Here is an 11076-nt window from a genome sequence, read left to right as displayed (position 1 = left end):
GGCACAGGGGTCACACGCTCCAGCCCACGCACCCGCGGGGTCGTACCCTGGGGTCAGGCCCTGCAGCCCACGCACGCTCGTGGGACACATCCCCCACACTCCGGGGGTCCCGGCCGGTCCCGGGCGGGGGTCGGGGCTGGACCGGGGAGCGCACGGGGGGCAGCGCCCCCTGGTGGCGGCCGGTGGCTCCCGTTGCTCTCCCCGTGCCGGTGTCGCGCCCGTGTCGCACCCGTGTCGCGCCCGTGTCGCACCGGGGCTGTGCCGCGCACCCGCTGACCCCGGAGCCGCTTACCGGGATTACCCCGCCAGGATCTCTCGTGTGCCCGGCATCATCCTGTCCCCTGTTTCCCGGTGTCATCGTGCACCGGGGGCGGATTCCGGGACCCCCAGGGCAGAGGGGCAGCGCGGGGACTGCAAGGACAGGATTTCAGTACCCCTCATTTGGGTACCCCTCATCTCCCAGCTGAACCCATTCCCTGCCTCAGTTTCCCTCCCCACTGTCATCATCCGAGATCAGCTCCTTCCCTGCTGCCCCCTCACCAGAGAGGGAATGAGGGAGGGGTCTCTGCTCCCCGGGGAGCCCCCAGCGCACGGGGGAGGTGACAACGCCTGCAGGGTCAACTCCATCCTGTGGCAGGAGGGGGAAGCAGCCAGCGGGGTCCTGAGGTACCCCCAGACTCTGCCATGGCTCGAGTCCCACCGCAGCAGCCCCGAAGGGTGGGCAGGGGTGAGGGGGGTGGTACAGGTGAGGGGGTGGTGCAGGTGAGGAACTGCCTCCATCCCCGTTTTGTAACGGCCATAAGCGGCTCAGCAGCTTTACCCCTGGGATGAGTGTCACTCTGGATAAGCTGCTTGGGGTCCGGGGACTTGCCCCGAGCCCACTCTCCCTCTCCTCACGGAATCATCTGCATGGCAAGACTGTCCCAGATCCCTTCTGCCAGCAGCTCCCAGCCCCTGGGTGTAACCAACACCTGGGCATCCCCTCGGAGCAGCTCTCAACCATCACACCCCGGCCCTGCCGCATCCCCCCACCTCAGGAATAATCCCGGTCTCCTGTTTGGGAAAGTCAAAGCAGCTCAGAGCAGGATTAGATGATCCCCCAGATTAGGGATTTAGCGGTGCCATCATGGCCAGCTCAGCACGTCGCTGTGGGGGCAGTGTGTCAGTGTGTCAGTGAGTCAGCACATCGCACACACGCACGTGGACACCCCCTCCACACGGGAACACGCTCACTGCCACGGGGGAAAACGGGAAAACTTCCCGTGGTGACAACACAAATCACATTTCTGCCGTCTCGGTGGGATCCACGCGGCTGGATGCATTCGGTGTGGGAATGCTGATGTGGAGGGGAGCAGGATGTCCCTGCAGACACCACACACAGTCCCTGCAGATCCAGCTCCCAGCGTGTGCAGGGCAGCACGTGCCCCCAGGACACGGCCCGGGGCTGTGGCAGTGCCCGGGAGGTTGAGGCATCCTGAAGGCACCGTTGGCTTTTGCCCACAGCGGGGATATTTTGGGAGCTCAGTAACGGCCGCAGTGCCCCGGGGGTTGCCCGCTGCCCTGGCTGATGAAAGCTGCCCTTTGGTCACTGGCAGGGCCAAGCTGGGAAATCAAGGAGGTTTGTCCCCAGATAAAACAGCCCCAAACTGAGCTTTGAGCGGGCGCTTGCGCAACGGGGACCCAGGCCAGCGTGTGGGATCGCGGCGGGATGAGAGGGGGCATTGCCGCCCTCTCCAGGAGCATCCCACCCCAAATCCCGCAGGAAACCAACCCCAGACCCTCTGTCTGTGATGGGACGGAGACTGGGGTCACTGGGTGGTGTTTAGGGGAGCACACGAGGGGGACTGGGGGGTGGACAGTGTCAGGGGCTTTGCACTGGGGGCCAGGATTTGGGGGTTGGCTGTAGCTCAGCGTTTGAAATCACCCCCCTGGAGACAGAGTGACCAGAGCTCCATTTGGGATTGTTCCAGGTGGGGAACAGCATTTTCCAGTTGGGTGATGCCTCCCAGTACCTGCCCTTTGATGTTCCCCCTGCACACCACCCCTCTCCAGTCCCCAGGGAGGCAATGCCTGGTTCCCAGCCCCTGCTTGATTCCTGGGGACCCCACTTGCAGAGAGGCCTTGTGAGCATGCCAGGAGCCCCCCAAACCCCACAGCTCCCCACATCTCCCAGTACGGGAGTGCTGTGCAGCTCCTGTGCTATTCCAGCTCCAGTGCCTGAGGGATCTGGGCCCCTCTGGCCAAGCAGGACCCCCCTCCCTCACCCCCATCCATGCAGGTGGTCCCAGGAAAAAGCAGCCAGAGCCTGGATTTTGCATTTCTACCCATTTATTTGGGAAGCTGCACCAAAATGTTGTGTAATAAATTAAAGCAGAGGCCATGTGGGTGCATGAGGAAGGGGAAGGCAGAGTGGGACCTTTGGTAGAGAGAATGGAGCACCAGGGAGTCCCAGTGGCTGCAGGAACTGAGAAAGGAATAGCTGCAAAAACAGTGGCACAAACCAAATCTGTGCCTTGAGTGCAGTCTTGAAGGCAAAGTTTGAACAAGAGGCACCAGGCTGGAGGAGACCTGGCTGGTGGGAGAAGGGGAGGAAAACACAAACCCAGGGAAAGGGGAAGCACACAGGACCTGGAAGCTTGGTCCTGGAAGCTCCACACCCTCCAGAGAACTTTATCCTGTCACTGCAGTTTTGGGGTTCTTGATGAAGTTGTACCCTTCATCCTCCTTTCCCAGGCCTGTTATTTGTGTCCCATTCTATCTGTCCCCAAAACCAGGCCTGAAATGGATGCAGGAAGGTTTATTCCAGAAGGGAAACAAGTGGGACTGCCTTGTCCACATTTCCACATGAAGGAAGCAGCTCTGTTTGTGCATCTCCCTCTGCCCCCAAGGAAGCCACATCCCAACCCCTCATCGGACACTGAATGTGAACCAAGAGGGGACCCCCACACCGAGGAGAATATGGGAATCAGGAACCACCTGGAACCAACCAGGAAATGTGGGATCAGCTTGGGAACAGTCATCAACATCCACAGCCCAGACTTGGGCAGTCCAACGTGTCCTTGGCTCTGTCCCATGTGTCCCCAGAGCCCCCTGCTCCCCCTGACGAGCCCCTCTCCCCCCCAGCCTTTCCAAAGGGGTCCATTGCACCGAGGGCTGACTCCAGCTCATGGAGCTCTCCAGCTCCCTCCCCCTCCACCAGAGGGACACTCCTGGAGAAGGGGGCTCCCAGCACAGCTCCCCCAGCCCTAACTACAGCCACAAGCATCAACAATCATGTCGGGAATGTCAGTCTTGACAATATTGCTGTTGCGATCGAAGTAGAGGACGGAGAGCGGGCGGCGCCGCGTGGGCACGCAGCAGGAATTCCCCGATGCCTGGACGTTGTTGGCTTTGACGAGGTTGAAGACGGCTGTGTGGAAGGAAGAGGCCATGCCAGGGCTGCCTGCCACGTGCAGAGGGCACTGGCCCACGCAGTAGTTTATCTGGTAGCCCTCGGGCTTGATGATCCAGTCGTTCCAACCAATGTCACGGAAGTCCACGTAGTAATCCTTGCGGCAGCACAGGTTGGAGTTCTGGCTGCAGCGGAGGCTGCGCTTGGCCACGTGGTGTTCGGGCTCCCTCACCTTCACCTTGGCCACCAGGAAGGGCTGGTGGGACCAGCTGGCGTTGACCTGTGCCATGACATCGCTCCCATCCCCGTGGCTCTCCAGTTCCAGCCTCAGGGTCCGGCTCTGCCCCTCAAAGAAGCTCTGCAGGGCGGGCAGGAGGGGGAAGGAGCGCCAGCCGCTGCCCGCCGTGCTCAGTCGCCTCTCCCCCAGCAGAGTGCGGTTGCCCCCCGCCACGGCCCCGGCTTCACCGGCCAGGAAGATCCTCAGGGTGAGGCTGGCCCGGGGCACTCGCAGGTAGAGCCAGAGCTGAGCCTGCAGGATGCGAATGTCCTGGTCCTGTGCTTGGCTGAACTGGAATTGCAGCCCCAAACTGGAGGGAGATGTGAGATCTGAGGGGAGAAAGGGATGAGGAGGTGAGCGCTGGGGGATGCTCCCCGGGCGTGCAGCGAGCCAAGACTTCCAGTTTCGCCCTGGAAATGCAGCCTCCAGAATGGAGGAGCTGTCCCAGGCTGCCTGGCAGAAGTGGGACAGTTCTCACCTGCCCCTTCATCACGGGGCTTTTGAGGGTGAGACTGGAAAGTATTTCCAGCCCCCCAAGTTAATTCTGCAGCTCCCAACTCAAACTACTCAGGACTCGCAGGTACCCTGGGGACCCTCATGTTTTTGGGTACAGGGGACCGGCATTGCAGCCCCTCGGGTGCAGGGTCCACAGGCAGGAGCAGGAGAGGCACCACGTCTCCATCCCGGCCCCGGGATGTCACTGATGCGCGACAGATGCGGTGACTCCCGAGTTACGCGCAGCCCGCACCCAGCGGGGCTGCGCGTCCCTCGGGGTCCCAGGGCGCAGGACACGGACCCCTCACCCCGGGGCTCACCGGGCTCTCCCGCTCCCCGTCGGGGACCTCGTGGGCACTCACGGGGGTCGCGCACCCACCTGTCTCGGCGAAACTGATGATCTCGTATCCCTGCTCCTCCTCCTCCTCGCCGGTAACATCGGGGCTCCGGCGGGCGCCTCCCGCCTGCAGCCGCCGCAGGGCGCGGGTCACGGCGGCGCGGGGCACAGAGTGGGCGAGCCGCGGGCGATCGCGGAGCCGTAGCTTTTCCAGCAGCTGCTTCTTGGCCACCTCCTCCAGCAGCCGCCGCTCCACGGCCGCCGGGCACGACGGGCAGCGCGGCTCGGCCGCCGCGCACAGAACCACGATCAGCAGCAGCCACGGGCCCGAGCCGCGCACCGCCATCCGCGCCCACCGGACGGGACGGGATGAGCACCGGGAGCGGCACTGATGGGGCGGGACCGCCACCGGCACCGACGGACCGGCACGGAGCGGACGGGAGCGGCGTGACGGGAGCGCGTCGATGGGACGGGAGCGGCACCGGGAGCGGCGCCGACGGGACGGGAGCGGCACCGGGAGCGGTGCGGCGGGGCCCGCTTTGGGCACCTGCGGCCGGGGGCGGTCCCGCCGCCCCCCCGCCCCCCGCTATTGGCCGCCGCACCTGCCTGTCCCGTCCCGTCGGGGATTACCGGGATTAGCACCCCACCCCCGCCTCCCCGCGGGGGGGTCGGTGAGCAGCCCCCCATCCTCCCCCGTTCCCGGTCCTCGCCAACCGTGGGGTCGCTGCGGGAGAAGTCGCACGGGGGGCCGAGCACCGGTCCCCGCCGTGCCCGCGTGGGTTGGACACGAGTGAGGGGTAAGGGGAGGTTCACAGGGTGTGTGCAAACAGAGCAATGTGCAGAGCTGCGTGGGGAAGGGGCTCTGTGTGCGCTGGGCTCTGCCATGGGGGAGAGAAATCCCAGCCAGCCCCTCAGTACAGGCAGCAGGATCCTCCAAAACCTTCAGGGAGTGAGGGATCAGGCAAATCCTGGCTGCTGGAGGAGCCCCAGCACCAGAGCAGCCAAGCTGCCCATCCATGGATCCCACAGACCTGTCCCCAGCCTGGGCACCCTTGAGCTGTCCTGGCAGTCACAGTCCTGTTGGGTGCTGACAGAGGATCCAGAAAGGATCAAGGGCTCCTGGGATGTCCCTGAAGCTCCTGGTGACTGTCACATCTCTGGGCTTTTGTCACTCTCAGTTTGGAGGTCTGAGCCCACCCCTGATCCATCCTCAGCCCAGGGCAGAGCTGGGAAGGGCCAGTGAATGCGTGCACTCTGTACCCTCCTCTGATACAGTAAAAAGGGGATTTATGTGTCCTGAGGACTCAGGAGGTGACAGCCAGTGTCACATCAACCTGAAGATGTTTCTTGGACTCTTCAGAGTGGGATGTGCAGGATGAGGAAGGGCAGGGGCTGGCGGAAACTTCAAAAAAAAATGTGATGCAAGATGCCACGGTGTTGGGGGATTGGCAGAGCCCAGCTGGAGCAGGGAAGCCAGAGAACTTGAAGCCCTGCCAGGCCAGTGCTCCGGCATGTCCTGTGCCCACCGCGCCGTGCACCGACTCCAAGGTCTTGACCACATGGAGCCCCTGGCCCTGGCCAAGCCAGAGGTGCCATGTAAACAGAGTCTGGGAAAAAGCACCCACCGGAGGTGATGCAACCACAGAGCAAGGGGCAAAGGGCTCAGCTGGCTGGGCCTGCTGGCAGCTCCCAGAATAGCCCAGGAATGTCAACAGAGAGGAAAGAGTGGGCACAGGCTGGCCTGGGAGCATGGATCCCACAGGGTCCTGCAGGCAGGAGCAGGATGGAGCAGGTGGCACTTCCAGCCAGGCACAGGGCACACGTGCTCACAGGCAAAGATGCTCCCACATGGGGAGCAACTTCTTAAAGCACCTGGAGTGGCAGGACCAGGGGTGATGTCTTCCCACTGGCAGAGGACAGAGTTAGATGGGATATGGGGAAGCAATTCCTCACTGTCAGGTTGGCACTCGTTGCTCAGAGAAGTTCCATCCCTGAAGTGTCCAAGGCCACATTGGACAGGACTTGGAGCAACCTGGGATTGTGGAAGGTGTCCCTGCCCATGGCAAGGGGTGGAACTGGATGAGCTTACAGTCCCTCTAACCCAAACCATCCCAGATTCCATGATCTATCCACTTACACATGTTCAGGTCCCCTCCCAAATACCTGGGTACCTGCTCCAATTTGGACATGCTCCTTGTGCCCCACTCCCATTGCCCTGCTGTCCTGTGTTCCCCAATCCCTGCCAGATCCCAGAGCCAGGGCTAGGGCTGTGGCACAGCAGGAAACAGGAGACAAAGTGTGGGAAAATGGATGAGACGCTCTCCAAAACACCCACCCTCCATTCCAGGCTGGGAGCAGGGTGTCCCCAAAGGGGCAGCACCCCATGAACCCCAATTCCACCTCCAGCTTAGCAAGAGCTGATCTGATCCCCAGCTCCTCACACCCTGTGCACCCCAGCACGCTCCAGCCCCTGGATCTGGGGCAGGGGTCAGCGCAGAGCTCTTGCACCCATTGCATAATTGTGTTGTTCATTAAGCGGTTCCCAGAAAGCAAAGCCCGGGGACTGACCTGACCAAAATACCCCCCAAGGTCCCCCTGGGCCCAGCACCTGCTGCACACATGGCTCCAGGGCCTCTGACCCCGTGGCCGTTGGGGCGAACGTGGCACCCGGTGACCTGACCTGGAGGTGACAGCTGGCTGGGCTAAGGCAGGACCCCCCAAGAGCTCCTGCAGCAGCACCTGAGTGTGGCTCATGGGATCACAGGATCATGGAATAATGAAATAATAGAATCATGGAATCATGGAATCATGGAATCAGGGAATCATGGAATCATGGAATCACAGAATCATGGAATCATGGAATAATGAAATAATGAAATCATGGAATCGCAGAATCACCGAATCATGGAACCATGGAATCACGGAATCACAGAATCATGGAATCATGGAATAATAGAATCATGGAATCATGGAATCATGGATCATGGAATCATGGAATCACAGAATCATGGAATCATGGAATCACAGAATCATGGAATCACAGAATCATGGAATAATGGAATCACAGAATCACAGAATCACGGAATCACGGAATCACGGAATCACGGAATCACGGAATCACAGAATCATGGAATCATGGAATCACAGAATCATGGAATCATGGATCAGAGAATCATGAAATCACAGAATAATGGAATAATGGAATAATGGAATCACGGAATCACAGAATCATGGAATCATGGATCAGAGAATCATGAAATCACAGAATAATGGAATCACGGAATCATGGAATCATGGAATCATGGAATCATGGAATCACAGAATCATGAATAACAGAATCATACAATCATGCAATCATGGAATCATGAATCACAGAACCATGGAATCACAGAATCGTGGAATCACGGAATCATGTAATAATGGAATCACGGAATCATGTAATAATGGAATCACGGAATCATGTAATAATGGAATCATGTAATCACAGAATCACAGAATCATGGTATCATGAAATCATGGAATCACATAGTCATGGTGCCATGGAATCACAGAATCACGGAATCATGGAATCATGGACTCACAGAATCGTGGAATCGTGGAACCATAGATTCATGGAATCACAGAATCATGTAATCACAGAATCATGGAATAATGGAATTGCAGAATCATGGAATAATGGAATCACAGAATCATGGAACCATAGAAACATGGAATCACAGAATCATGGAATCATGGAATAATTCAAGTTGGAAAAGCCTGGATCATTAAGCCCAACCATTAACCCAGCACAGCCAAGGCCACCACTAAACCATGTCCCCAGCTGCCACGTCCACATGTTTTTGAACACTTCAAGGGATGGTGACTCCACCACTGCCCTGGGCAACCTGTTCCAGGGCTTGGCCACCCTTTCCATGACGAAATTTTCCTTCCTCTCCGATCTAAACATCTCCTGATACAACTTGAGGCCGTTTCCTCTTGCCCTGTTGTTCGTTCCTGGGAGAAAAGCACCAGTGGTGGCCCTGGCTGGGAATGGGCCATGAGACTGGGAATTAAACATTAACTCTTCTCAAGGCAAGGGAAGGGACTGTCAGAATTTCCCACCCCTCGAGCTGGACCTGCCCAGGGGGCACTTGGCACAGTGTGCTTGAACCTTTGCTTCAGGGGCTGTTGATTCTGGCAAAGGATCCTTCCAGCACATCTGTCCCCTCCTGGACAAGACCAAGGGGACATTATGTCTGTCCCTGTCTGTGTCACATCTGCATCTGGATTAATTCCATGGATGCCATGTCCCCATGGCATTGCTGTACTGGGGGCTGCAGGGTGGGCTCCCCAGTGCCTTACTGGTCCCAACAGGACAATTTCCCAGTGCCTTACTGGTCCCAACAGACCAATCTCCCAGTGCCTTACTGGTCCCAACAGACCAATCTCCCAGTGCCTTACTCGTCCCAACAGGACGATCTCCCAGTGCTGGGGGCTGCAGGGTGGGCTCCCCAGTACCTTACTGGTCCCAACAGGACGATCTCCCAGTGCCTTACTGGTCCCAACAGGACAATCTCCCAGTGCTGAGAGCTGCAGGATGGGCTCCCAGTGCCTTACTGGTCCCAACAGGACAATCTCCCAGTGCTGAGAGCTGCAGGATGGGCTCCCAGTGCCTTACTGGTCCCAACAGGACAATATCCCAGTGCTGAGAGCTGCAGGGTGGGCTCTCCAGTGCCTTACTGGTCCCAACAGGACAATCTCCCCAGTGCTGGGGGCTGCAGGGAGGGCTCCCCAGTACCTTACTGGTCCCAACAGGACAATCTCCCAGTGCCTTATTGGTCCCAACAGGACAATCTCCCAGTGCCTTACTGGTCCCAACAAGACAATATCCCAGTGCTGGAGGCTGCAGGGTGGGCTCCCCAGTACCTTACTGGTCCCAACAGGACAATCTCCCAGTGCTGGGGGTGCAGGATGGGCTTCCAGTACCTTACTGGTCCCAACAGGACAATCTCCCAGTGCCTTACTGGTCCCAACAGGACAATCTCCCAGTGCCTTACTGGTCCCAACAGGACAATCTCTCAGTGCTGGGGGTGCAGGATGGGCTCCCAGTGCCTTACTGGTCCCAACAGGACAATCTCCCAGTGCTGGGGGCTGCAGGGTGGGCTCCCCAGTACCTTACTGGTCCCAACAGGACAATATCCCAGTGCTGAGAACTGCAGGGTGGGCTCCCCAGTGCCTTACTGGTCCCAACAGGACAATCTCCCCAGTGCTGGGGGCTGCAGGGTGGGCTCCCCAGTGCCTTACTGGTTCCAACAGGACAATCTCCCAGCACTGGGCCTGAGCCACCCCTTCCAAAGCCCCCTGAGAGATCAGGGGACACCAGCAGAGCACGGTGTCATGGCAGGGAGGAAGATCCCTGACTCCAGGCAGTCACTTTTCCCCACCTGCACCTTCCTCACCCTGCATGGGAAGCCTCATTTTGGAATTCCTGAGCCTTGCCCACCCTTGCTGTGAGGAGGGGGCTGTTGGCTGCATCCAGGTCCCTCTTTCCCTTAGGAGTGGGACAAGTCTCAGCTCAGTGTCTCAGGGCTGTGCTGCTTGAGCTGAGGGGTCTGTGGGCCCACAGGACCAACCAACAGCTCTCCTGCACCTTCCCTGGTCCCTGTGTGCCCACAGCTGCTGCACCCCAGGAAGCTTGGCACTGGCTCCAGGGAAGCTGTTTGTTCAATAAATATAGACAGTGAAATGAGGCGTTGGAAAAAGAAGGGAAAAAACAAACACCAAACCCTCTTTGGGTTTGCGCAAGTGGCCTTGGATCCCAGACAGGATCGATCCCCGAGCCTTCCTCCCTTCCCATGTGGCAGGAGCGCTTTGGACACCTGGATTTGGGGAGATGGGGGTCCCTGCTCCAGCAGGGTGTGCAGTGTGGGGGTTGTCACATGCTCATGGTGCTTCCATCCCTTCTCCAGGTGTCACAGCTCCTCCAGGACAACAATCCCTGCTCCAGCCACAGCTGCTCGTGGCTTGCGGCTCGCTCATCCTGGAGCAGGCAGAGGATGTGAAGCTGGGTGGGGAGAGGGTCTGAGAGCAGCTTCTCACACTTCTGATCCTTTCCCCACCTGGATCAGTTCTGTCCCAGCCTCTGGGGTTTGTTGTCAGCCCTTTCAGATGGACCCCAGGACTGAGGTCGCCCTGCTGGGGACATGAGGGTCCCCATTCTGTTGGGGTTTCATGGGAGCACCTGCTGCAGGGTGTGTGCATGTGGCCAAGCACTGTCCCCTGCTCCTGCCTCTTCTCTTCTTCATTCTCCACATGGGACAAAGTGCATCCAGCCAGAGGTGCTCATGGTTCATCATCCTCGAGTGGATGCAAAGCTGGGTGGGGAGAGGGTCTGACACCATGTCCTCCCCGTGCCGATCCTCTCCCCACCTGGATCAGCTCTGTCCTGGCCTCTGCTTGGTGGTCAGCACTTGCAGGGTGGACCCTAAAGCTGCAATCACCCCTCAGGGATCACCCCAGGATCCCCCTCCCAAATATCCCATCCCAGCACCTTCTCCCCTCTTTTCCAGTCCTCGCACATGGGGGACACGTGGGGAG

At 59.1% G+C, this 11076-nt stretch overlaps 1 protein-coding gene across 1 annotated transcript; it reads right to left on the bottom strand.

Annotated features, from left to right (window-relative positions):
• Positions 1–3245: 3245 nt before the first annotated feature.
• LOC117009058 (inhibin beta C chain-like) lies at positions 3246–4846 on the bottom strand. Its single transcript, XM_033083239.1, has 2 exons — positions 4543–4846; positions 3246–3997 (listed from the first exon to the last, which is right to left on the bottom strand). The coding sequence occupies exons 1-2, from the start codon at positions 4844–4846 to the stop codon at positions 3246–3248; spliced, it is 1056 nt and encodes a 351-aa protein (XP_032939130.1).
• Positions 4847–11076: the final 6230 nt, after the last annotated feature.

The sequence above is a fragment of the Catharus ustulatus genome, chromosome 31 (genome assembly GCF_009819885.2).
Source record: "Catharus ustulatus isolate bCatUst1 chromosome 31, bCatUst1.pri.v2, whole genome shotgun sequence".
Classification (NCBI taxonomy): domain Eukaryota; kingdom Metazoa; phylum Chordata; class Aves; order Passeriformes; family Turdidae; genus Catharus; species Catharus ustulatus.
The sequence above is the reverse complement of the archived record's forward strand: the minus strand, read 5'-3'. Positions and strand labels throughout refer to the sequence as shown.

What these genes read in the sequence shown, in the direction of transcription:
- LOC117009058 (XM_033083239.1), bottom strand. Translation starts at nt 4,846, where the DNA reads ATGGCGGTGCGCGGCTCGGGCCCGTGGCTGCTGCTGATCGTGGTTCTG. An exon ending in CATCAGTTTCGCCGAGACAG is followed by an intron (nt 3,998 to 4,542) that starts GTGGGTGCGCGA and finishes TTCTCCCCTCAG; the next exon opens with ATCTCACATCTCCCTCCAGT.